Below are 27,775 nucleotides of genomic sequence, written 5' to 3'. Positions count from 1 at the left end.
TCAAGGGTTCTACATCTTCTGATACAATGTCACCCCTTTTTAAGGACTTGAAACTTTGGTGGTCCTTGCTACATTCACTTACATCACTCACTGTCGAAGAGGCTCACTCTGACCATGTTGTTATCTCATCTGCACTCTAGTGGACGGCTGCTCCTTTTTGACATTTAGCTGAAGATTTTGCTGTCCTCCAGTTTTTTTAATTTATATTCTTCATTCATATGCATATCCTCCAGGTTTAACTTCATGAGTCAGAGAGAGCAAAAGTACACCATTGTTGTCCTGCATGTACAGAAATTAGCCCCTCGCTGACCTATGTTCCCTCTAAGCTGTGCGTGTGTGCGTGTTTTTCAACCAACGCACAAAGGAAATTAATGTGCGCACAAAAGGTTAGTTACCTAAAATAATGTAGTGATTAGTAATTATACTTATTGAAAATAATCTTTTAGCTAATTTTTTCTGTTAACTAGTTAGTCAGTTTTTCAAATACCACAATGTACGTCACTAATTTACGTCACCTCACCTTTCCTGTTCCGGTTTGTACAGCTGCATCATGGCGGCAGCTATCTTTGGCGGACAGTGTTCATATCATAAAATTTACAAAGATCTGTTTCAAATCCTGTAGATAGCTTACTAAGTTTTTATTGAAAAAGATCAGTCAAATGACCCTGTGGCTAAATACTGTCACAAGAAGTTGATAAACATCACATACAAAGTAGCTTTACAGGTTTTAAGTGATGTCTTTGATGAACTGGCTGCACTGTGCAAGATTCTGCAAAAGAGTGGCCTGACACCGATTGATTCACTTCATTTTGCGCAAGGCAAAATTAACAACATAAGAAAGCAGTATCTGGGAGACAACGTTTCATGGAGTGACAAAGTTTAAAGTTTTGCTAAGCCAACAACGTGAAGCAAACATCACAGTAGATACTATTGATGGACATAGTAAAGCCAATTTTCAAGTCACATTGGTATGTGGCAAATCAGTGCTACAGAATCCAGTTAAACTGGATCTTTAGACAGTAAAACTATGACATACTATGGTTTTATTGTGCAAAATCCCACGTTATTATGTTTCAACAGATTTAATTTGTTGATTTCATTGATAAATGGGCATTCATCCCGTCACTGTATGTAAAGGAGCTGAACGGAGACATAGAATAATGTTGTGGTTTGAATTTTGTCATGAACACAAACTTGTCAGAAATATTCCAGTCATTCATTAATGTATTCCCAAATAATAAGATCTGAGTTTTGTTCTGTAGGAATGCACAGACTTAGGAAGGTCCTGCAAGGGCAAGATTCAGTGATCCAGTCTGTTGAAAAAGAGGCTAATCCTGATCCTGAGAGCAGAACCAAAATTGCTGAAGATGTCCTAGAAATTGGCATCCAGCCATCTCCAGCTGACCCTGCTCTCGATGGTTTGATCGGACTTCTTCGCGAACAGATTCGAACAACTGACTGGTTACAAAGAAACACAGCTGAACAGTTTGCTCAAGAGAATCCTGAAGTCCATGAAGTTTTCAGCAAGCTTGCGGAGAAATAATCTTGTTTTGCAATTTACAAAAATGCATTAGTAAGAATGTATTAGTCATTAATTTCAGGGACTGATAGACTGGAAACATAAAGCTGAAGTGGTACTATAGAATACTACTGGTAATTTTAACTTTTTTTTAACTTATTTCTCATATCTGTACATAAAGCCACCCTTCCCATTCTAAGGGAATTTTACTACTTGATGCATTGAGAAATATCACCTTCATAGAACTGCTACCGTCAAGACTAAATTGACTAATTGACTAAATTGGGGCAGAAGTGACTGGACAAGGCAAGGATGACAAATATCTATTTCCTTCTGTCACACAATAATGTAGAATCCATTGCACTATCCCCTTAATGAAGAAATCACCTTGTTTATTTGATACAGATTGCAAATAAACTTAAGTACATGCATAGGAACAATATCAGCTTGTAGTTGTGAATGGAACAATTTGATAGGTCTCATTTGGGTTTTTTAAATGATGGTTGAGATATTGTCAATTGCTTTCTTTGTATCATTATTCATAACTATCAGGAGGCACGATTGATTTTTATGGTGTCACTTTTTTGTGTATTTTGGGAGAGCAGGAAGGTCTTGCTCATGAATGCAACGCCTATGTTTTTGAACCTCATCAAATGTAAAATGAAACCTAATGTACAGTCCATTTAAGCTGTGTGTTTAGGACAATAAAATAGAAAGGCTGAGTATTGCAGAAAATAGTGTAAATATAAAAATAATCTGTAACAGACTGATGAGCACTTGAAAAATAAAAACGGGTGGGTGAGGCCCCGCTACCAGAACTTCTGCTTTAGACAAAGGGCAGCACCTAACACAAACAGGTTTTTTTTTGTTGCAGATTGTCCATTTCCACTATCTTCTGATTTTATTTAATATCTCTGGTATTTTTAACTCCATAAGGGAATCCTCATCCATTGTTCAAGAGGCTGCAAATTTGTGCAGAGCATTGATTAATTCATTTATATTTTGAACATTCACTAGTCAAATTAAATTCCTGATTCAAGGATATAATTAATAAAGGAATTGAACATCGATGCTCTCATCTGTGAACAAACAAGAACATAAGCAGTGGAATCGGCCATATAATTCACATCTGAGAATGATGGTACAGAATCCATGACTGCCACAGCATGCTGTCCTTCTGAATGAAGTAAAAAGCTGGCTCCCGTTTTTGTTTAATTTCACATGTGCTTTTTATTTGTTTTTAATGAGAAGAAACTGTCAAAGGAAGATGTAAACTTAATGAAAGGGAATGACTACACACATGCCATTAAGAAGATATTCAAATCCCTCAACTAAACCACAGTAAAAGAATGAGAATGATTTCTACAGTTAAAAGTTTGCATTATGTTTTCAGTAAGTCAGGTGTAGTACTCGTGAAGCCCTTTTAAAATGATTTTTGTAGTTGAAATTCATTGAGTTCTTATGGGCATTTTGAATGTTCGGATGGTTCTTCCAGAAGATGCTTTGTACCATGATGAAATTGTATTGTTTTTACATTGAAAGTATTATTCATGAAGAGTACTAGATATTACTACTGCTTATATGTCCTATTTATTGACTTTACATCACTTTTAATTGCATTAAATGCCAATTAATTTAAATGCGTACCAGTGTGTGTACATCCTATTTCTGCTTTCTCATGGCAACTCATTTTTAGGAGGAATTTATTTCTGTTTCGTTTGATTGACTACTACTCTTTTGAGGTCTATGCTTTTACATTGGGAAGGATTTCTAATTTGATGGTAGCCATTGGTCCTGATTTTTGAGTGTTTTGAAGATGTGAATGCTAAATGTTGTCTCAGTTGAAGAAGCTTCCAGAAACTGTTGCAACTATTTTAAAAAAACTCAGAATTATCATTACTGATTAATGTTGTTTTCCTCACCCTAACTTGATTTTAAAATAAATAGATAAAAGTTTAGACATTTTAACATTGTTCAATACATAATCAGAAATTTTTACTACAAATGTTGCCCGTCTTCTGTAGAGGAAGACACCATACTAATTCCAGTCTTTGAATGAAAATTAAAAGGGGAATAAATTACAAGAGCTATGGAAAGACAGAAGTAGGACTAATTAGATAAACATGTCAAATAGCTGGCATATGTGTGATGTGCCAATAGCCTCTTTGCTGTATCACTCCACGATCAATTTTTATTTCAGATTGTGGCTATTCACTTGAGTTACTTTTATTTCTAAAAGTTTAATCAGTCTCAACATGGGATTTATTAAGATTCAGTGAACAAAATTAAACTGAAAAGTCTGGTTCTACTTCCTATTACATGCTGTAACTTTCATAATTTGTCAGCTCACTCTGAAGTTTAGCTTGTGTGGAAGACAAGTATTTTTTATGGAAGTACTTTCACCGTATTTGAACTGAGTTTGGTTGTATCGTTATTTGGCAATGTGACTTGTGATACTGATTTTGTGTGGTTAATTAAATTAGCACTTTCATTTAGTGTCTTGATGTCTCTAAGATGAAACATGCAGATTCTACTTCTAATTTTGTAAATACAACTGTATTCCAGTTGTCCAAAAATAATGAGGAACTATGGTTGATCTGGAGGGGGATAAAATAAAAGACGAAAGAAGAATAGTTCAAAAAAATGTAATTCCTTATTGAAAATGCATTGTAATTTTTCCACTCTGAGCTCAAGTCTAAGGATAGTATTTCTCTGCCTAGTTCCCACTTAAGCATTAGCAGTTGATTAGTTACTAGAAAAGCAAAATTGCACAGATGCTGGAAATCTGAAATAAAACAAAAAAAATGTTGAGAATAGCAGGCCAGGCAGTATCCATGATGAGAGAACACCATTGATCTGAAATGTTAATTCTGTTCTCTCCCCACAGAATGTCTGACCTGAGTATTTCCAACATATCATATCTTAGATCAAACTTAAAAGCTTTTCATTTTGTTTCGTACTGAAAGTACTGTGGAATTTGGTTATGTGAGTCTTTTGTGTTGATCTGCCTTTAATTTTGCTTTCCTCAACTAATGACTAATGTTTCGTTCCGTAGTGTAAATGGCTATCATTATACATAAGGCACAAACGTAATATGTCATATGTTATCTTAGAACATTGTCACAAGGAACTAAGTCACAGTGTGGCCAAAATGACTAAACCTAATATATGTAGAAGTGACATCTAATTGTGTTATGAAATCCAAATGGACAGAGAAGGCAATTAAATTTCATATGAAATGTATTTGATCTAATGTTGCACAGTAATGATTCAATGTGATGTAGATTTAGTGTCTACGCAGTTTAAACATGCCACTTGTTAATATATTCATTATGTAAAGTAGTTTTTTTAATTTGAAGTCTGATTTCATATGTCCAGTAAAATTATGTTCTTGACACTTAAGCATTTTGACTCTGAATTTTATGTAATTGCATTTACGTCTTCCTTTGTCAACACCCTTCAGATGGAGAGAGTGATTTACTTTCCACTCCAGTTCATTTGGTCTTCAGGTAACTTAGGAGTGACGTGTAGGAACTGCACTCTACAGGTGGTGCTTCATGGGTGTGCAGTTAGTGTATACACCTTTCCATGAATGCAAATGTAGTTCCCCTCACAAAACAAAGTCTATCATGATACAGATATATTCTAGGTAAAAAAAAAAAACTGTCATCATTAGAGAGAAAATTAATATTAAAATTAAACATTTGATTGAAAAGCCAGAAAACTGCAAATGCTGGAAATCTTAAAAACAATACTGGATATACTCAGCAGGTCAGACAGCATCTGCAGAGGGAGAAACAGAGTTAACTTTCAAGTCACATACTCTTCCTCAGACTAACAGGATCATGGAAGTTTTTGTGCTTTTTCTGCTTCCGCAGAGGCAGCCTGACCTGCTGAGTATCTCTAGCACAGTAGTATAACGGTTGGCACAATCACTTTACAGCACCAGCAATTACTGATTGGGGTTTGATTCCTGCTGCTGCCTGTGACTGGGTGTGGGAGGCTTCCTCCAGGTGCTCTGGATTCCTTGCACATTTCAAATAAATATTCTTAGTAAGATGTGGGCATGCTATGCTGGGACCAGAAGCATGGCAACACTTGGTTGCTTCGACGATCCTTGCTGATCTGATTTGAGGCAAACAACAGATTTCACTGTATGTTTCAATGTGCATGTGACAAAGCTAATCTTCGTCTTTAATCTTTATCTCACATTTCCATTGTCATTTTGAATGCAATATTGTAAGATTTCAAAAGATCTGCAGTGTTTCATCAGTTTAGGAGAAAAAATAACTTAGGCACACAAAGGAGGAAGGTGAAGATTCAATCCTGTACGTTAGTGATTGTAGTGGCCATACCATTGAAGACATAGTGCAAATAAATGGGCCATCACTGCATTGGGTGTTTCAGTACAGATTGGTTCTGGGGTCCCACTATTCAGCATACTATCAAAGATGTTTATGAGGGAGTATAGTGAAATGAAATTCACTTGGGTGGCAGTATGGGTTATGAAGAACTTACAGAGAGACTTGAAGAAGATAGAACAAGCTAAGTAAATTAGCAAGGATCTAGCAGGTAACATCATTGAAACCTACCAAATACTGAAAGACCCAGATAAAGTGGATGTGGAGGACCAGAGGCCACAGCCTCAGAATAGGATGTTCCTTTAGAATAGAGGAATTTATTTAGCCAGAGGCTGGTGAATCTGTGGAATACATTGTCACAGATGGCCATGGAGGTCAAGTCATTGGATATATTTTAAGCTGGGGTTGATGGTTCCTTGATTAGTAAGGGCATCAAAGGGAATGGGGAGAAGGCAGGAGAATGGGATTGAGCAGGAAAATAAATCAGTCATGATCAAATGTTGGACCAGATTTGACAGGCCAAATTGCCGAATTCTGCCCCTATGTTTTGTAGTCTAATCTGGGAAAATGTAAGTGTATCTACATTAGCAGAACAAAAATCAAAAGGCTGAGCACTTTTAGTGAGAGATTGAAAGGTGTTGGTGTTCAAAAGGGCTTGGGTGTCCTGTTTCACAATTCACTCAAGACTGAAGATGTCTTACTAGAAATCTAATGTGACTGCCCCTAGAGTATTGTGTGACAGGTGTAGTCCCCCTGCCAAATGAAATATATTGTTACAATTTGGAGTTTACTAGATTGGTTCTTGGTCTTGGGGGACTTTGCTCTATGAGGTAACATCAAACTGTTCAGAGGAATGATAAATAATCTCAGTGAGGAGTGCTACTGGTACACAGCTGTTGGTAATTGTCATAGTGTTGGTAAATGAAAGGGGAATTGATGGGCAAATGAGAGCATAAATTGTGGGGAATGAGGAGATGGGGAACAGGACAGATGAGATTGTTTTGAGAGCTGGCATAGACTTGATGGGATGAATGGTCTTCTGCAATGTAAGGAAATGTGAATAAAGGGGAATTCTTGTTGAAATATACATAATTGATATGGGGTTTGAAACATCTACAAGGATAATCTTTTTTTCCTGGCTAGGGTATCAGGAAGTAGAGGTCACATCTTAAAACAAAGGGTCAAACTTCTTGAATGAAATGAAAAGTAATTTTGCCAAAAGTTGTGAATCTTTGTAATTCTGTGTTAAAGATTGGAAGTCCTGTGCTGTCATATGTCTTTTAAAAAAGCTGTGATCTAATTGAATGACAGAGCAGGCATGAGGGGTCGAATGCATTATTCCTGCTTCCATTTCATATTTTCTTCAAAGTGTTACCTTCACATTGAGTAAAGGACAGTGAGAGCATACTGACACCTTTTTTGGTCACTCCCAGCAATATATTCTTTTCCCACGTGTTTCTATAGCACCCAATACATCCGATGTTGACACATTGACAAATAATAAAAAACTATATTTTGATTTGTGCCTGTTACACCATATACTGATCAACAGTGGAAAACTTTGGAATCATGGAAGCCTTAATTTAATTCCAGTATTTTAAATAGAAATACAATATGTTTAATAATTTGTTCCTGCACACAGTGACGAGTTTAAAGATTAACCTATTTTAGCCATTTGACATTATGAACTTTCTTATTAGGAATATTTTCATCAGTTTCTTTCAAAACCCCAGCTAAACTGTCTTGAATCATTTTGTTTTTCAAAGCAACGGAGACCACATTTGAGTGTGGGACAATACAACACAATAACAGACTCTTTAGCCCAAGTTTCTGCCCCAACCATGATACTAATTAAAACTAATCCCACCTGCCTGCACAAGGTCTATACCCATCTATTTCCATTATTGAATCTTTACCTATAACTCAGGTTCTCAACACCCAGAAAGGTGTTACTGATCTCTTTTGTGCTCTTTCAAAACAAATTAATTTCATTTCGGTTATTATGACTGTGCAGCCAGATTCAAGGAGAACCTGATCATTAAATTTGCAGATGATACCACAGTGGTGGGGCTCATCAGCAAAAATGATGAAACTATGTACAGGGAGGAGGTCAAACACGTAGAGAGTGATAACAACTTGATGCTTAATGTCACCAAAACCAAGGAGATGACCATTGATTTCAGACGGTCTCAGCCCGAGCACACACCCCTCAGCATCAGCAGCTCCACAGTGGAGAGAGTGGAAAACATCAAGTTCCTTGGGGTGCAGATCTCAGACAATCTCACCTGGTCCAGGAACACCACTGGGATTGTGAAACGGGCCCAGCAGAGATTGCACTTTCTGAGGAAGCTTAAACAAGCATCACTCCCCACTAACATCTTAACTACATTCTACAGAGGCGTGGTTGAGAGTGTGCTGACCTTTTGCATCATAACCTGGTACTCCAGCTGCAGTGCTGTCGACAAAAAAGCCTTGCAGAGGGTGGTTAGGGGAGCAGAGAAGGTTATTGGGGTCTCCCTACCTTCTGTCCAAGACCTCTTTCAGAGTCGATGCCTCCAGAAGACATGATACATCATTAAAGACCCCTCACACCCTCTCCATGAACTGTTTGTTCTTCTACCATCAGGCAAACGTTACAGGAGCATCAAAACTAAAACCACAAGGCTACTAAACAGCTTCCTCCCACAGGCAGTCAGACTGCTAAATAGCTGCTCTACCTGACTCTGCTTTGGACACTTTTAACTTGCACTGGACACTTATAACTGATTTTAACTGACATGTGGCTGTTGTGTTTTACTAATTATTGTTATGTTTATTATTTAGTGTTGCGTTTGTTATGTTATGATTGCATTGCTCCTGGGAAATGCTGTCTCATTCGGCCCTGTGAAGAACCTTCAATAACTCCAAAAGACTGAGGTTGGGTAAAATACTGAAAGGCTTTTATTCGCTGTACGATACGACCTCCACAGTGAGTGTCTGCCCCCGGACTGAGGGGGAGGGGCAAGGCGAACACCTTTATTCAGGGGACTGTGGGAGGAGCCACAGGGGCAGTCAGCAGAGGGGTGTGTCCAGACAGGTAACCGAGTTACAACATATATACATGGTTTACCACATTCACCCCTCCTTTTTTTAAAAAGGAGTCCCGTGGGGTGAAGTGACTGACAATATTTAAAACAAGTATATTTACAGGTTAAGTCTATCAGGCGGTCGAGTCCGTCACTGTGATCTACGTAACACCGGTGGTGATTGCACCGGTGACGACGGTTGTGCTGGCTCCGGCCTGACTTGAGGTGTCAGCACGTTAGGCGTTGTTAATCCCTCATGCATGTGCATCATGCCCGGTATGGCAGTGTCGTGGGGTGTCTGTGTAGGGCTTGGAGTGCGCGGTGTCTCGTGGGTACATACATCGGTGGGTACGGGGTCAATAGTCACCATGGAGTGTTCAGCGTAGGGGCCTGGAGCTCCTGCGGGCGCCAGGTCGCGGATGGAGACCGTGTCCTCCCGCCCATCAAATAAAACCTGGGGGTTTGCATGAAGTAAGTGAACCCTCTCGACCATCGGGGAGTATTTATTGCTCCTCACACGTTTCCGGAGCAGCACTGGCCCCGGGGACATCAGCCAAGATGGTAGGGTGATTCCAGTGGTCAATTTTCTGGGGAAAGAAAAGAGCCGCTCATGAGGGGTGGCATTGGTGGCCGTGCATAACAGGGAGCGGATGGAGTGGAGTGCCTCGGGAAGGACCTCCTGCCAGCGGGAGACCGGCAGTCCCTTTGACCTGAGGGCTAAGAGTGTGGCTTTCCACACTGTGCCATTCTCCTTCTCTACCTGTCCATTCCCCCGGGGATTATAGCTCGTGGTCCTACTAGTTGCAATTCCCCTGGCCAGCAGGTATTGGCGCAGCTCGTCACTCATAAACGAGGACCCTCTGTCACTGTGGATATAGCATGGGTATCCGAACAGAGTGAAGAGCTTGTGCAGGGCTTTTATAACTGACGTGGTAGTGGTGTCGGGGCAGGGGATGGCAAAGGGGAACCGCAAGTACTCGTCGATAACGTTAAGAAAGTACACGTTGCGGTCGGTGGAGGGAAGAGGGCCCTTAAAGTCAACACTCAGTCGCTCAAAGGGGTGGGTGGCCTTGATGAATGGTGCCTTTTCGGGTCGGTAGAAGTGCAGTTTGCACTCTGTGCAGACTTGGCAGTCCCTGGTCATCATCCTGATCTCCTCAAGGGAGTAAGGCAGGTTCCGGGCTTTCACGAAGTGGAAAAGCCAGCTGACCCCTGGGTGGCAAATGTCTACATGTAGGGCGTATAGCCGGTTGATCTGCACGCTGGCGCATGTTCCCCGGGATAGGGCATCGGAGGGCTCGTTGAGCTTCCCAGGCCTGTACATGATGTCATAGTTGTAAGTGGAGAGTTCGATTCTCCACCTCAGAATTTTATCATTTTTGATTTTGCCCCACTGTTGGTTATTAAACATGAAGGTGACTGAGCACTGGTCAGTTAGCAGGGTGAACCTTTTGCCGGCGAGATAGTGCCTCCAGTGCCTAACAGCTTCCACTATGGCCTGGGCCTCTTTCTCCACTGTGGAGTGCCTAAGTTCAGGGCCTTGAAGAGTACGGGAGAAGAACGTCACCGGTCTTCCTGCCTGGTTGAGGGTAGCAGCCAGCACAAAGTCAGCGGCGTCACTCTCTACTTGGAAGGGAATGGCCTTGTCCACCGCACGTATTGCTGCTTTGGCAATGTCCCATTTCATGCGGCTGAAGGCCGCGCGGGCCTCGGCTGAGAGGGGGAATGTACTGGACTTGACCAGGGGGCGGGCCTTGTCTGTGTAGTTAGAGACCCATTGGGTGTAATATGAAAAGAAGCCCAGGCATCTTTTGAGGGCTCTGAGGGTGTTGGGAAAAGGGAGTTCCAACAGGGAACGCATACGGTCGGGTTCAGGGCCAATGACTCCATTCTCCACGACACACCCAAGGATAGCAAGTCGGGTGGTCCAGAATACACACTTGTCCTTGTTATAGGTGAGATTGATAGCTTTGGCCACTTGGAGAAAATTTTGGAGGTTGTTGTCATGACCCTGCCAGTCGTGACCACAGATGGTGATGTTATCCAGATATGGGAACGTGGCCTTCAGTTGGCACTGGTCCATCATCCGGTCCATTTCCCTCTGGAAGACAGATACACCATTCGTGACACCGAAGGGGACGCGCAGGAAGTGATAAAGCCTGCCGTCTGCCTTGAAGGCAGTGTAAGGGCGGTCCTCCAGGCGGATGGGGAGCTGATGGTAAGCGGATTTTAGGTCTATGGTCGAGTACACCTTGCACTGTGCTATCTGATTGACCATATCCGTGATGCGGGGTAGAGGGTACGCGTCGAGCTGCGTGAACCTATTGATGGTCTGGCTATAGTCCACGACCATCCTATTCTTCTCCCCGTTCCGAACAACCACCACCTGCGCCCTCCAAGGACTTGTGCTTGCCTCAATGACCCCCACCCTGAGCAGCCGCTGCACCTCCGACTTAATGAAAGCTCTGTCCCCCGCGCTGTACCTCCTGCTTTTAGTTGCCACAGGTTTACAGTCGGGGGTCAGGTTGGTGAACAGCAGTGGGGGAGGGATCTTGAGGGTGGAGAGACCGCAAATGGTGTCGGTAGTGTGGCAGTTGGCATGATGTTGGGTGGGATGTGCGGGTCGGTGTGTGTGTGTGTGGTCAGTAGCGGGGTATGTGACGTATCCCTACAAAACTGGGGATTTGCGACAGTAATTGGTGGGAGGGGCCCGTCATACTCCAATGTCACACTTTTCAGGTGGCTCTGGAAGTTGAGCCCTAATAGCACAGGGGCACACAGTTGAGACATAACCAGTAACGTAAAGTCTCGATATTCTGTGCCCTGCACCACTAGTGTCGCTACACAACCCCCCCACCCCGGATGTCTGTTGTATGTGACCGGGAAGCCATGGTGACCCTCTGGCTTACCGGCCATATCACGAGTCCACAATGCTGCACCGTGTCCGGGTGGATAAAACTCTCCGTGCTGCCCGTGTCAAACAGGCAGCTTGTTCTGCGCCCCTCCACCAGGATGTCCATCATTGACCTTGTGAGCTGGTGGGGAGCACTTTGGTCGAGGGTCATGGAGGCCAGAGTTGAGTCGCTGTCTTGGTCCTGCGTGGTGGGGTGCCTTGTGAGCACCCATGGGTTGTAGGTGGTGTGAGGTGGCGTCGACCAAGATGGCCGCCCCCATGTCTCGCACATGGTGGTGGAGTACAGGCAAGATGGCGACCTCCATGCCTTGCATGCAGCGCTGCTCGATCCTGCTCGTGGTTTGGACTTACAGGCCTTGGCGAAGTGGCCCTTCTTTCTGCAGCTGGAGCAGGTAGCTCGTCGGGCCGTGCAGCGTTTCCGGGGGTGCTTCTCCAGTCCGCAGAAGTAGCACTTCACGGACTCGCGACTGGCAGCAGCCGAGGTCGATTCGCCGGCGGGTTGCGGGGTCTGCGGCGCCCACGAGGCCATCGGGGGATCGCGTGCCTGGAGAGCCTCAGAGATATGCAGAGCGGCCTCCAGCATATCGGCCAGTTCGATCGCCGAACTTAAAGGTAAGATCGGCTTTTTCCAACAGCCGCTGGCACACGTACACTGACCTGGTCCCCGTAACGAAGGCGTCTCTCACTAGGAGTTCTGCATGCTGCGCCGCCGTCAGCTCCTGGCAATTGCAGGCCCGCACGAGTGTCTGTAGTGCCTGGACGAACTCGGGACTCGATTCCCCAGGCCGCTGGTGCCAAGTCGCTAAGTGATGCCAAGCATAGACACTGTTTATCAGCTGCAGGTATTGTCCTTTGAGTGCGTTCATTGCGCCGTCGTAGTTCGGCTGGTCTCTGATCAGCGAATAGACCCGTGGACTGACCCTGGAGAGTAGAACTCTGCGCTTTGCTACGGGGTCTGTCGCTTTAATCTCCTCTAGATACGCTTCAAAGCAGACCAGCCAGAGTTCGAAAGCATTTCCAGCTTCAGGTGTTTGTGGATCGAGATCTAATTTGTCGGGTCTCAGGGTCTGTTCCATGCTTTAAAATGTACAGCGAATAAAATTGAAGCACCTTCAATAACTCCAAAAAACAGAGGTTAGGTAAAATACCGAAAGACTTTCATTCGCTGTACAACAATACGACTCCATGGTGAGTGTCTGCCCCTGGACTGAGGGGGAGGGGCAAGACGAAACACCTTTATACAGGAATCTGTGGGAGGAGCCACAGGGGCAGCCAGCAGAGGGGCGTGTCCAGACAGGTAACCCAGTTACAACATATATACATGGTTTACCACACCCTGTAGAGCTGATGTACGGTTAGAATGACAATAAAGTTTTTTTGAATCTTGAATCTTTGAATTATGTGACCAGGAACATACTGTACCTCACATGGAGGTAGATATTCTATTCCTTTGTTCTCTTAAATCAGCTTCCGGTTTCCTTTATCCTCCATAGTATTCAAATGCATACTACCTACATAAGTAGTCAGTGCATGTATCAGATGATTCTGGGCAAACCAAGAATATTTCAAATTTTATTTATTGTCTGTCCAAAACAAGTTACTTACTGAACAGTAAACAGAAGGTGCTAAAATGCACCTATATTTCAGGGTAAAAAGAGAAAGATTGGTAAGGATTTGTACCTTTAATTTGGTGACTCCTATCACTTTGTGTAGGCATGAGATGAAGTTGCAGTAAGGTAAAGATCTCCCTCATATTTGACATTCACAGTGGTGGAATATCCTGCTGAAACCCCCTCAATAGCTGATAATGCATCACAGCACAATATTGTCTAAAAGCCTTGAAAAGCTGAAGGAAATGTGTTATACAGGGGTGGGCGGAGAGAAAAATCATGTTTGCAGATCACTACAGTAGAACAAATGTTCGGAAAGATTCTGCACTTAGAATCAGTTCCTATTAATGGGGTAAATTCTGCTGTTTCTGCTTCTATACATGTGACGTCTTTGTGGTTTTTTAGCCTTTTGCATCCTCTTGTTTCATCTCTGCTTATTGAAATATATCACTGGTTGCCTTGCTTCAACCTGCACATTTTTATTTTGCAATGCAGTTGGAGGGTTGGTTTGGTTTTAAAATAGAAACCAATGTCAGAAAGAGCGGTATGGTTATTAAGAGCCCACTGCTTTAATAACAATCTACTTTTTAATGAACTTATCATCTTTGCTTGTATTTTTATCATTGTGGATTAAGAACTGTTTCAGAATGACTATCTCATTGTACAAAGTTCTCATTATATGGATCATTTCTTCAGCATGATAGATGCTTTGTGTCACTGTTATTCACTTTATTTTCTTCAGTCAGCTAGCTACTTGCAGACGTTAAATCACAGGAATGTGACATTCAAATTCATTTGAATTAATGTTTGATATATTCTCTTTTCACTTTATTCATTCCACTCCAATCGAGCTACTGAGAAGTTTTTAATAAAATAAATTTTTTTGCAAAGAAAAAGCATTTCAGGATGTATAGAAACATAGAAAATAGGTGCAGGAGTAGGCCATTCGGCCCTTCGAGCCTTCACTGCCATTCAGCATGATCATGGCTGATCATCCAACTCAGAACCCTGTACCAGCCTTCCCTCCATACCCCTGATCCCTTTAGCCACAAGAGCCATATCTAACTCCCTCTTAAATATAGCCAATGAACTGGCCGCAACTGTTTCCTGTGGCAGAGAATTCCACAGATTCACCACTCTCTGTGTGAAGAAGTTTTTCCTTACCTCGGTCCTAAAAGGCTTCCCCTTTATCCTTAAACTGTGACCCCCTCGTTCTGGACTTCCCCAACATCGGGAACAATCTTCCTGCATCTAGCCTCTCCAATCCCCTTAGAATTTTATACGTTGCAATAAGATCCTCCCTCAATCTTCTAAGTTCCAGCGAGTATAAGCCTAGTCGATCCAGTCTTTCATCATATGAAAGTTCTGCCATCCCAGGAATCAATCTGCTGAACCTTCTTTGTACTCCCTCTATGGCAAGAATGTCTTTCCTCAGATTAGGGGACTAAAACTGCACACAATACTCCAGGTGTGGTCTCACCAAGGCCTTGTACAACTGCAGTAATACCTCCCAGCTCCTGTACTCAAATCCTCTTGTTATGAATGCCAGCATACCATTTGCCTTTTTCACCGCCTGCTGTACCTGCATGTCCACTTTCAATGACTGGTGTACAATGACACCCTGGTCATGTTGCACCTCCCCTTTTCCTAATCCGCCACCATTCAGATAATAATCTGTTTTCCTGGTTTTGCCACCAAAGTGGATAACCTCACACTTATCCACATTAAATTGCATCTGCCATGAATTTGCCCACTCACCCAATCTATCCAAGTCAACCTGCATCCTCTTAGCATCCTCCCCACAGCTAACACTGCCACCCAGCTTTGTGTCATCCGCAAACTTGGAGCTGCTGCATTTAATTCCCCCATCTAAGTCATTAATATACATTATAAACAACTGGGGTCCCAGCACTGAGCCTTGCGGTACCCCACTAGTCACTGCCTGCCATTCTGAAAAGGTCCCTTTTATTCCCACTCTTTGCTTCCTGTCTGCCAACAAAGTCTCAATCCACATCAATACCATACCCCCAATACCATGTGCTTTAAGTTTGCACACTAATCTCTTCTGTGGGACCTTGTCAAAAGCCTTTTGAAAATCCAAATATACCACATCCACTGGTTCTCCCCTACCCACTCTACTAGTTACATCCTCAAAAAATTCTATGAGGTTCATCAGACATGATTTTCCTTTCACAAATCCATGCTGACTTTGTCCGATGATTTCACCGCTTTCCAAATGTGCTGTTATCATATCTTTGATAACTGACTCTAGCATTTTCCCCACCACCGATGTTAGGCTAACCGGTCTATAATTCCCCAGTTTCTCTCTCCCTCCTTTTTTAAAAAGCGGGGTTACATTTCCCACCCTCCAATCCTCAGGAACTAATCCAGAATCTAAAGAGTTTTGAAAGATTATCACTAATGCATCCACTATTTCTTGGGCTACTTCCTTAAGCACTCTGGGATGCAGACCATCTGGTCCTGGGGATTTACCTGCCTTTAATCCCTTCAATTTACCTAACACCACTTCCCTACTAACATGTATTTCCCTCAGTTCCTCCATCTCACTGGACCCTCAGTCCCTCCATCTCACTAGACCCTCAGTCCCCTCCTATTTCCGGAAGATTATTTATATCCTCCTTAGTGAAGACAGAACCAAAGTAGTTATTCAATTGGTCTACCATGTCCTTGTTCCCCATAATCAATTCACCTGTTTCTGACTGTAAGGGACCTACATTTGTCTTAACCAATCTTTTTCTTTTCACGTATCTATAAAAGCTTTTACAGTCAGTTTTTATGTTTCCTGCCATTTTTCTCTCATAATCTTTTTTCCATTTCCTAATTAAGCCCTTTGTCCTCCTCTGCTGGACTCTTAATTTCTCCCAGTCCTCAGGTGTGCCACTTTTTCTGGCTAATTTGTATGTTTCTTCTTTGGAATTGATACCATACCTAATTTCCCTTGTCAGCCATGGGTGCACTACCTTCCCTGGTTTATTCTTTTGCCAAACTGGAATGAACAATTGTAGTTCATCCATGCGATCTTTAAATGCTTGCCATTGCATATCCACTGTCAACCCTTTAAGTATCATTTGCCAGTCTATCTTAGCTAATTCACATCTCATACCTTCAAAGTTACCCTTCTTTAAGTTCAGAACCTTTGTTTCTGAATTAACTATGTCACTCTCCATCTTAATGAAGAATTCCACCATATTAAGGTCACTCTTACCCAAGGGGCCTCTCACGACAAGATTGCTAATTAACCCTTCCTCATTGCTCAATACCTAGTCTAGAATGGCCTGCTCTCTGATTGGTTCCTTGACATGTTGGTTCAGAAAACCATCCCGCATACATTCCAAGAAATCCTCTTCCTCAGCACCCTTACCAATCTGGTTCACCCAATCTATATGTAGATTGAAGTCACCCATTATAACTGCTGTTCCTTTATTGCACACATTTCTAATTTCCTGTTTAATGCCATCCCCAACCTCAATACTACTGTTTGGTGGCCTGTTCACATCTCCCACCAGCGTTTTCTGCCCCTTAGTGTTATGCAGCTCTACTCATATTGATTCCACACCCTCCCAGCTAATGTCCTTCCTTTCTATTGCGTTAATCTCCTCTCTAACCAGCAATGCTACCCCACCTCCTTTTCATTCATGTCTATCCCTCCTGAATATTGAATATCCCTGAATGTTGAGCTCCCATCCTTGGTCACCCTGGAGCCATGTCTCTGTGATCCCAACTATATCATATTTATTAATAACTATCTGCACTTTCAATTCATCCACCTTGTTACGAATGCTCCTTGCATTGACACACAAAGCCTTCAGGCTTGCTTTTACAACACTCTTAGCCCTTATACACTTATGTTGAAAAGTGGCCCTTTTTGATTTTTGCCCTGGATTTGCCTGCCTGCCACTTTTACTTTTCACCTTACTACTTTTTACTTCTACCCTCATTTTACACCCCTCTGTCTCTCTGCACTTGTTCCCCTCCCCCTGCCACATTAGTTTAAATCCTCCTGAACAACAGTAGCAAATGCTCCCCCTAGGACATTGGATCCAGTCCAGCCCAGGACCGGAATGAATATTGTATACATTTCTCTGACATTAAATTGAACCTTTGAATACAAGCCCTAACTATGTAAGTGTCAGCAATTTTAATTACGTGAATCAAGGGAATTGTCTTTGTGTGTATATATTATTATGTCAGTAAAAGCAGGCCTGCACTTTTAAATGGACTAAAAGAGTCCAATGAAGGAAGACTGTGCACCTGTTGCCTTTGTCCTCCTCGGGGCAGATTTGGAAGGGGCCATCAGACTAGCCTGGATGGGAAACTGCCGAACATGCTGCCCACAATACACACCACAGTGACTGTGCTGCTGATGTAGGTGCTGGATGGTTAAAGTGGTTGCAGGCGGCTTTGTTCTGGATTGTTTCAAGCTTCTTGAGGGCGGTTTTGCTGAAATTAAGAATGTTCCATCATGCTCTGATTTCCACTTGCAAGCAGTGGAAAGGCCCTATGGTGTCAGGAAATGAGTCACTTATCGCAAGATGCCCAGCCTCCAGGCTGCTTTTCTATACACAATATTTATGTGGCTGGGTCACTTGGCCAATGGTGAGCACTACGATATTGAAGATGGAAGATTTAGTAGTAATACTTTGAAGGGAAGTGGAAGTGACTTTGGAGATGGCTGATGTCTGAAGTTTGGTCACACAAATGTTCTTACTATTTATCATGGTCTTATACTCTTGTTGGACTTATTTCCGTCTGGCATGGTTTACATATTATTATTTGATTGATTGTGGTTTTGTATTGCTATACTTGTACTCTGTTCTTGGTTGGTGCAACTGTAACAAAACCTAATTTCCCTCGGGATCGTATGTCTATCTATCTATCTTGCACTCCAGCATGGATTACTTCATTTATTGAGGGGTTGTGAATGGCACTGTTGATGTGTAACATGGTCTAATGTTCCCATTTCTGACCTCAGCATAAAAACAAACTCACTGAAGAAACAGCTGAAAATGCTGGGCTTGTCACACTGCCCGAAGGAACTCCTCCAGTGTTGCCCTGGAGCTTGTCTACAGAACTGTGCAAAAGTCTTAGTTACATATAAAAAATTCTATAAAGCAAAGATGCTTTCAAATGAAAATTTTCTAAATATCAAATAAATTTACTACAAAGAGCAGTAAACAGTAAAAAATCTAAATCAAATCAATATTTGGTGTGACCACACTTTGCCTTTAAAACCGCATCAATTCTCTTAGGTACACTGTCCTGCAGTTTTATTTTTAAAAATAGCTGGTAAGCTGTTTCAAGCATCTTGGAGAACTTGCTGCAGTTCTTCCGCAGGCTTTGGCTGTCCCACTTGCTTCTGTATCTCCAGGTAATCCCAGCCAGCCTCGACGATGTTGAGATCAGGGCTCTGTGGCCATGTAATATTAAAAAAATCTTGTGTGCCTAAGACTTTTGCACATTACTGTAATTCCTTTGTATGAGATATGACTTCAGCTACAGCAATATTTTTCCTTCAGTGCGTATTGACTTCAGTTTTAGCCCAAGATGCAGCGATAGCAAGGCTGTTACGTCAGGGATTCAGCTTGTTGGTACATGTTTTTTCACTAATGCTTATTGATTTCAGTTTCACCACATACTGTGTTGTACATTGACCAATGGAGCACTTTCACTAAGCTTAGGGCATTAGCTTGGTGCATTGATTAAAACATACCAATATGAAACAGTCAAAGCTGAAACCATTTCTTGGTACCTTCATTTTGCAGGACTTGACTCAAAGCTATAGAGTCACCAGCAGGCTACTTAAACAGGCCATATGGATTTTAAAAGAACTTTATATATATTTTGCTTAAAGCCAATTTTATTAAGGTCTGGGTACATTGGGACTTCATCAAAATAAATAAAATATCTAAAAATTTGTATGTCAGTCAAAAAAAACAAGAGAGTAAAATTAAAGCATAAATGGGGTGAAATAAAAAGATATTTAATTGTAAGTTAGGAAACATTTGAGATAACTTAGCAAGAAGGACAATAGTATAAAAACATAAGGAGGGATTAAAGTGGATGAATATTTTAAGATGGATGAAGAATTAGAGACCTTTTTTTGGCATGTGCCTGCGTGCGTGCGTGCAAGTCTGCGTCTGCGCGCGCGTGTGTGTGTGTGTGTGTGTGCCTGCGTGCGAGTCTGTGCACGTCCATGATGATGTCTTTTTCATGGCTTTTTTTTTACAAGGTGCGGAACGAGAGAGAGAGAGAGAGACCGTGTGACAAGCCATTCCTCACACAGACATTTTCGCAGTATTTTCCCTTTATTTTGCAAGGTCGAGTTGCGACCTCGACACTCAACCCGGCACGGATGGAAAGTGTACCCAGGAGCGGACCCGTCTGGTTTCAAACCCGGGAACCTCTGCTCCCAGGTCCGACGCCGATGTCTTTGCACCACCAGCCGCCCGAATTAGAGACTTCTTATGAACTGTTTTATGATTTTGCAACTTGACTACTGTAGTTCAGATAACATTAGTATTTGCTACCTGAGTACACTTACACATAAACATTTTCACCTACAATTACTTTTTGTATAGTTCAGCAGATGTATTCAGCACAATTGAAATACCTTTTAAATAATGTCACTTTTCCAATTCCTAAAGAAGTTCTTTCAGATTTAGTCTTCCTGTATTCCCATACTAGTTCTGAAAATAATCTGTCTCCTTGGTCCATGAGATAAGACTTCATACAGATTCACTTGAAATAGAGTTCCTGCTCATTATAGGCACTAGTTCTGGAAGCGAGCACTGTTCTTTTAAGTAGATACTTGGCAGAATAACTAACAAAGTGAGACAAGAACAGATTCCCATCCAATATGCAGAGCCAAGTCTTGTGAAATCATCCTTGATCAGTTCCTTGTGACGATATGTGAATGAGCACCATGGGATAAAATATACAATAGCTGAAAATAAAATAGATTGTAATTAGCCATGCAGTTATTATATTATTTAATAATTACGACTGCTAAAATATACCTCATGAAAAACAGTTGCACCGTAAAAATTAATCATTCGATGCTGGTGTGATTGTGTTTCTCCTGTATCCTGTAGTAGTCTCCACGTGGATCTGTCAGTTGATCAACTGACGTTTTTCCAAAATAATCAAATGGTTAACAAGGGCTCAATAAATAAAATACAAAATCCACAAAACACTGAAGAAATTCAGCTGGTCAGGCAGCATCGATGGAGTGGAATAAACAGTTGACGCTTCAGGCTGAGACCCTTCATCAGTACTGGAAAGGAACGGTGAAGAAGCCAGAATAAGATGGTGGGGGGCAAGCTAGCAGGTGATTGGTGGAAACAGGTGAGGGGGAAGGTGGGTGGGCGGAGGAGGGAGTTGAGTGAGGAGCTGGGAGGTGATAGGTGGCAAAAGTAAAGGGCTGAAGAAGAAGGAAGCTGATAGGAGAGGACAGTAAACCATGGGAAAAAGGGAAAAAGAAGGAACACCTGAAGGAGGTGATTAGAAGAGGGGAGACAGAAATGTTGACTGTTTATTCCTCCCCATAGATGCTGCCTGACCTGCTGAGTTCCTTCCGCATTTTGTGTCTATTGCTCTGGATTTCCAGCATCTGCAAAATCTCTTGTGTTAAAGATATAAAGCCCTACGTTCAGAATTTAGTCATGTTCTAAATGCAATCATAAAATCAGCTATCCACTGTATTCGGTCACCTGTAAGTTCAATTGACTTCTTCATCAGTCAATATAAACAGTTGAGTTTGATAACACTTAATGCTTCGAGAGGATATCATAATTAATCTGCTTTACTTCAACGCGTTAATGAGTCACGCACAACAGGAATGTAATAGGTTTGATCAAAACACCACCGTGCAGAGAAAACAGAGGATAAATTGAATTACCACCTTGCCAGGAGAAGAACTGGCAACATCCTTAAACTTAATTGATAACTGTTTGACTCATGCTTTAATTCAAGCATGGACCACCTCAAGCAATAATCTAATATAATTACCAATTATCTGTCCTGTGCAAATTATTGGGAGTCAAGTAGAGAATTTCACTAATTTTCTGTGTTTCGTAAAATCTTTCAAAAGTTTCCTGAGGATTAATAACATGCTGAAACTTATTTTCATGACATGTCGTGACTTCATAGATTTTATCCATGATCTACAATATTTAAGCTGTTTCTGGAAAATTCCACCCCTGCACCAGTTTTCTCCTTTTTTCAGCTCCTTCCGGCCTTGTTCCCTCTCCTGAAAGCATTGACATGATTGGCACTCACATTGTCACAAATATGTCAACCAAGTAGCTGTTCTTTTTCACAGAAACGTGGAACGGTACAGTGCAGAAAAGAAGCCCTCTTGGCCCACTTTGTCCATATTGATCATGGTGCCTATCTAAGCTAATCCCACTTGCTCACTCTTCAAGTGCCTAAGTGCCTTTTAGATGTTTTAATTGTACCCGTCTCTGCTATCACCCCTGGGCAACTTATTCCAGATATTTACCTGTGTGGAAAAACCTACCTGCCACATCTTCTTTAAATTTCTCTCCTCTCACCTCAAAATTGGTTCCTCCAGTTCTAGGCTCTACTTCCCTAGGAAACCGGTTCTGATTGTCAATCTTACCCATCCTGCTCATAATTTTATTAATCACCATAAGGTCAACACTCAGTCTCCAAAATTTCAGTGAGAGTAAATCCAGCCCATCTAAACTCGCACGGGAGGTTGGTCAGGAAGCTTCGGTTGCTTGGCAATTAGAATGAGGTAGTAAATTGGATTAGGCATTGGCTTTGTGGGAGGAGCCAGGGATTGCCTCTCTGACTGGAGGTCTGTGGTGTGCTTCAGGGATCAGGGCAGTGTCCGCTGTTGTTTGTCATCTATATCAATGATCTGGATGATAATGTGGTTCACTGGATCAGCAAATTTGCAGATGACACCAAGACTGGGGGTGTACTGGACAGTGAAGATGACTTTTTCATGGCTTGCAAAGGGACCTGCATCAACTAGAAAAATGGGCTGAAAAATGGCAGGTGGAATTTAATGCAGACAAGTGTGAGGTTTAGTACGTCAGGGAGGGGTAGCACCTCTGGTGGGGGAACATGTCGCGTCCTTTTCAAGGCGGTTTGTCCACCTTTGGTCCCCACCTGGCACTCAGCTCTCACCTGTGGCTCCCCGTAGCTGTTTGCATGCGACAGCGGCCACACCCTAGGCAACGGCTTCGACAAGCCGGCTAAACCAGGTGAGGGTAGCCGACGGGTCTCAAACCCTCGGTGAGATAAGGAGTTGTCTCTCCCAGCATGTGAAGACAGACTCCAGCGGATTGAGCGGACGAGACCAATGGAAGGTCCAATGGTCAAGAAGGCAGTCTCTGTAAGCGTCGTGGAACGCATAGAGCAGGACAAGACACAGAAGATGTCCTGGTCATCCACTGTGCCTAGTCCCATCTCCAGCCGTCTAGACTCTGTCTTGCCACTGGATCCAGATGGGAATTGGGAAGAGAGAGTGAGGCTGACGCTGCACAACTCTCCCTCACTTAAATCCAAATCAAACGCTAGTCTCGACACCATCAAGCCGGCTGGTGGCGCAGTGACATCAGCGTCGGACTCCGGAAGTGAAGGTTCCAGAGTTCGAATCTAGTCGACCCGCTCTCGGGCATGCTTTCCATTCGTGCCGGGTTAAGTGTCGAGCTAGCAACTCGACCTCGTAAAATGTACTAATGGTGTTGAGGTCTACATCGATGACAATGGACGAACCTTATGAGGACCAACCAGGGTAGGTTTAACACAGTGAACAGCAGGCACTGAGGAGTGTGGTAGAACAAAGGGATCCATAATCCATAACAGCTCCATAATTTGTTCAAAGTGGTGTCACAGGTAGATAGGGTCATAAAGAAAGCTTTTGGCACATTGGCCATTATAAATCAATGTATAGAGTACAGAAGATGAGATGTTATGTTGAAGTTGTACAGCATAAGACATTGATGAAGCCTAATTTGCAGTATTGTGTGCGGTTTTGGTCACCTATCTACAGGAAAGATGTAAACAAGGTTGAAAGAATCCAGAGAAAATTTACAAGGATGTTGCTGGGTCTGGATGACCTGAGTTATAAGGAAAGATTGAATAGGTTAGGACTGTAGAACGTAGAAGATAGAGAGCAGATTTGATAGAGGTGTACAAAATTATGAGGAGTATAGACAGGGTAAATGCAAGCATGCTTTTTTCCACTGAGGTTGGGTGGGACTACAACCAGAGGTCATGGGTTAAGGGTGAAAGGTGAGAAATTTAAGGGGAATATGAGGGGAAACTTCTTCACTCAGAGGGTGGTGAGAATGTGGTATGTGCTGCCAGCACAAGTGGTGCATGCAAGCTCAATTTCAATGTTTAAGAGAAGTTTGGATAGGTACCTGGATAGAAAGGATATGGAGGGCTATGGTCCCGGTGCAGGTGGATCAGAGTAGGCAGTTTTAATGATTTTGACATGGACTAGATGGGCCAAAGGGCCTATTTCTGTGCTGTATTTCTCTAGGACTCCATGACTTTAAACTCTCTTTATGACTTTGTCCTCCATCACAGGCAATATCTTGGTGATTCTCTTCTGCATTCTTTCTATTGCTAACACAACCTTTATGTGGTATGGTGATCCAATCCAAACAATAATATTCTAAATGCAACATAATGTCTCAACTCTTATGTTCAATGTTTCAGCCTATAAAGAGAAGCATACCAAAAGCCTTTTCCACTGTCCTATCCACCTGGGTCACCACTTTCAGGGAGCTATTGGCTTGCATTCCAAGATATCCATGTGCCAGTTCTCCTTATGTCCCTGCCATGTATTCCATCCATCCTTCCTTCCAAAACATGACTTCCAACAACCTGCAAGATTTTTTAGTGCTCTGACAGGCTCTTCTGACTGGGGGCATTGCATCTGATGTTCACATTCACTTTGGGCAGGAAACATCAAATAATCATTAGGAATGTTCACTTTGGTGTATATTTTTTCATTCTGGGGTTAAAGTCAGACCCGTGTTCAATTCTTGGTTACTCACGTGTCATTAAAGTGAATGATCAAACCCGGTATTCTTACCAGTTGGCATCAGTAGTACAACCAGCAGCTTTCCAGGATGCAGTGTCCGTTCAGGATTCAGCTTGCACTTGGCGTTAGTGTCTGGATCCCAGCAAAAGATGAACAGCAGACAGAGACAGATGGATGTGCCTGCCATCATACATGCTATCGCTCCTAGCACACGCTCTGTTTCCACAGCTGAAAGGGAAACCAAGGATTACGTAAGTTAAAAGCACTCACACTTCTTTTTTCTTTGACTGAGAGTTCCATATTGTTTCTGTGAAATACTCTCACACTGGACCAGTCAAACTCTTCAGAGCTTTATCATACTAATTAGGAGACAGATGCCTTCAGAGTTTGTGCAAGTACCACAATATGTGATCATTGTGGCCACCCCCTTGGAGGGGCTCTGTTCTGACTCATCTTGACCAGCTTTTGCCTGAGTGATTAATACTTGGGATGTAGATTAATTATCTGCCCCTCGTCAATGGTTGACAAAGGCCAGTCAGTAAATAAAATACAAAATCCACAAAATGCTGCAGGAATTCAGCAGGTCAGGCAGTATCTATGGAGAAGAATAAACAATTGCCATTTTGGGCTGAGACCCTTCGTCAGGGCGGGAAAGAAAGGGGGAAGAAGGCAGAATATGAAGGTGGGGTAGGAAATCTGGCCAATGTAAGCAGAAAACAGATTATCTGAATTAGCCGTTGTTTTACAAATACTTATTTTAATTATTCCAATGTGAAATCTTGTACTTGCCATGTAATTTATTTAACACATTGCAATTTTAATTAATAGATTCTTGTTGCAGAAACTGCTCATTAGATGTATCTATTAATAGTACTGTGGTGGAATGGAGAAGCACCAGTTCTGCAGAGCAGAAACAGAAAATCAATAGGACTAGACTCCAGCATCAACAAGTACTACAACTGAATGATTGTTTCTTCTTTACCTCCATCCCTGCCTTCAGCAGACTTTGTATCACTGATTCCCTTATTTCAACCCAGCACTGTTTTTTCAAATTAACCACCCTTCTAAATTCCTGTAATCTTTGCCTGCATTACTTGCCTGCTCATCTGTAACTTCTCCCGCTCAAGCCTGCCTGCATTATCTCACTGCATGAATGGCAGTGATGGCCATCCCTCATTATTTTCTTGTATCACCCTCCACCCCGATCCCCTTTTTCTCATGTCCAACTCGCTTTCTTCTGAGCCTGGCCATGGAAAACTCTTCCTCAAGTCACTTCCAAAGGTGTGCCTGAATGAGCCTGTTACCTCCCTACTCAGTACTGGGCATCGGCAGAGGCTTTTCTTAATTGAGGCAGTTTGCAAAAATCAAGCAGCGTTCCTTTCTGGGTGGGGAAGGAGAAGGCAGCTTAGATGACACACAAAAAAATGTTCTATATATTATTTTTCAGAAGTTCATTAAATTAGAAAGTTTTAACAGGTCAGGCAGTTCTGGGGAAAAGAAACATTGCACTTTTCAGATGGAGGATGCTTTGTCTGAAATGGGAAATTGAGAACACAAACGAGGAAAGACTTTCCAATTCTGACAAAGGGACTTCGACCTGAAAGTTAAACTGCCCCATGCAGCCCCTCCTACGTAGTATTTCCAACATTCTCTGTTTTACGTCAGGTTACCAGAATTTGCCGGCAGAAGTTTTTTTTCCAAATGGCTTTGCGTCTGTTGAATGTTGAACTTAAAAAGTACTGTTCATTTTTCACTGAACATGAAAAATTAATTGAACTATATTGCAGTTGATCTCCCTAGTCCGGGAACGCGATAGGTTTGAATATACCGCCGATCCAGGAGTGGGGTTGGACTGCGCAGGCAGACGGCAAACCGTGGGGAGTTAAAAAGCAGGAGGGGTAGACTGGTACAGTCCCCATTTGCTGAATTTACGATCGGAGCGGTAACACACCTTAAGCGGCGCCACGGTATTAGCCACCATATTGCTGCCGTGATCAGCCTGGAGCGGCAAAGTGACAATGGCCTTCGCCCGGCAAGGCGCCGCCGACATCATCAGTTTCACCTCTCACAATGGCGAAAATTTGTTCAAAAGAGTAAACTTTATGGATCTTGAGCGAGAAAGACAACTCTTCGGCGAGGGAGGATAAGGAAATTATTGAGATTGGCGCTTAGTAACTGAGAGGGGGGGAGAGGGGTAGATAGACAGATGGGTCAGGCATTCAACAGGCAGGTCGCAATGGGCCGAATGGCTGCGTCCATGCGCTCCGTCGCAGACCAGAGACAGGAGGTGCAGCCTCTGAAAGGCTAGTTGAAATCTCTTACCTCGGCTGAGCCATGTGACATCCGCCGAGTCCCACAGCCCTTTCCCCCCGTACCAGTCGGGACAGCAAACCGAGTATATCAGACCGACAGAGCCGACGATTCCCGAGACGTTTTGCAGCAACCAATACCTCCGCTGATTTCTCCACATCTTTCTCCGCGACAGAAGGAGCAGCTGAACGCGAAATGATGCCCTTACACTTTCTCGTTTCACTTGTTGCTCTGTTCTTGTCACCGAGGCAGTCCGCTGATGCTACTGAGGGACTGGAAACCCCCAGATCTCCCGCGAATGCAGGGGATCCCCCAGCGTGTCAGCCGACTCTGGGTCACGGTCTCCAGGGCAAATCTTAAAAGGGAAAACCGAGGGTGCAAACGAGTCAGAAGTTCTTATCAGGCGGTGGGTGGGAGGTGTAGAGATGCTGACAAACCTTTCAAAAGGCTACAAGTCCTGGGAGTCGCGCACATGGATACAAACGCCAGCAGTTTAAGGTCGGATGGATTTAACGGGAATTTACAATGTTATTTTTGGGTCAGCTTTACCTGTTAGCGGGAAATCTGATGGATACTTCCGTAGGAGAAAATAGAGTTCCTGGTAAATAGCTTGCTGGTTACTAATCAAACATTCACCACTGGGCAGCCAAGACTATCGTCAGCCGGCATTCTTTTGACATGTCTTTAATAAAACATAACGGCACTTGAATGCGTCTCTTTTTTTGAAGGTCATGTGGCCAGGAACTTCCGGCCCCGGGCACACACAATCAAGATGTAAAGAGGGCGCAGATTTCGCAACACTTCGGGCACGCCCAATTGCAGCAAATGGCTTTGATCTTTCCGATTGTGTCTGGGGTGAGGGCGACAGTTTGCTGTGGCCCGACTTTCTTTCCATAAGAGACTATTAGAGGTAGGAGCAGAATTAGGCCACTCAGCCCATCGAGTCTGC

At 42.9% G+C, this 27,775-nt stretch overlaps 2 protein-coding genes across 3 annotated transcripts in view; one reads left to right on the top strand and one right to left on the bottom strand.

Annotated features, from left to right (window-relative positions):
• The window catches only part of accs (1-aminocyclopropane-1-carboxylate synthase homolog (Arabidopsis)(non-functional)), an 83,558-nt gene extending 78,651 nt beyond the window's left edge, over positions 1-4,907 (top strand). The window contains exon 16 of the mRNA XM_063061810.1: positions 1,263-4,907. Within this exon, the coding sequence (XP_062917880.1) occupies positions 1,263-1,543 (281 nt within the window). The 3' untranslated portion in view covers positions 1,544-4,907. The remainder of the gene's footprint in view (positions 1-1,262) is intronic.
• A 14,464-nt stretch (positions 4,908-19,371) lies between these two features.
• Positions 19,372-27,552, bottom strand: si:ch211-256a21.4 (uncharacterized). Of its 2 annotated transcripts, none has more exons than XR_010019752.1 (3): positions 27,376-27,552; positions 24,568-24,744; positions 19,372-20,433 (listed from the first exon to the last, which is right to left on the bottom strand). XR_010019752.1 is itself a non-coding variant. In XM_063063163.1 (3 exons), exons 1-3 carry the CDS (start codon positions 26,984-26,986, stop codon positions 20,216-20,218), a joined length of 543 nt encoding a protein of 180 aa, XP_062919233.1. In that variant the 5' UTR covers positions 26,987-27,364; the 3' UTR covers positions 19,372-20,215. The 2 variants fall into 2 exon arrangements, 1 of the variants encoding a protein (XP_062919233.1); XM_063063163.1 differs by lacking the exon at positions 27,376-27,552 and adding an exon at positions 26,839-27,364.
• Between the last annotated feature and the right edge of the window lie 223 nt (positions 27,553-27,775).

The sequence above is a fragment of the Mobula hypostoma genome, chromosome 11 (genome assembly GCF_963921235.1).
Source record: "Mobula hypostoma chromosome 11, sMobHyp1.1, whole genome shotgun sequence".
Classification (NCBI taxonomy): domain Eukaryota; kingdom Metazoa; phylum Chordata; class Chondrichthyes; order Myliobatiformes; family Myliobatidae; genus Mobula; species Mobula hypostoma.
This window is presented reverse-complemented; position numbering and strand designations above follow the sequence as displayed.

Excerpts from the sequence above, each read along its gene's own strand:
- si:ch211-256a21.4 (XM_063063163.1), bottom strand. The coding sequence starts at position 26,986 with ATGTGGAGAAATCAGCGGAGGTATTGGTTGCTGCAAAACGTCTCGGGA. Across the intron at positions 24,745-26,838 it reads TGTCACATGGCTCAGCCGAG|CTGTGGAAACAGAGCGTGTG; the intron begins GTAAGAGATTTC and ends TTTCCCTTTCAG. Across the intron at positions 20,434-24,567 it reads TGTACTACTGATGCCAACTG|CTATTGTATATTTTATCCCA; the intron begins GTAAGAATACCG and ends TTTTATTTTCAG.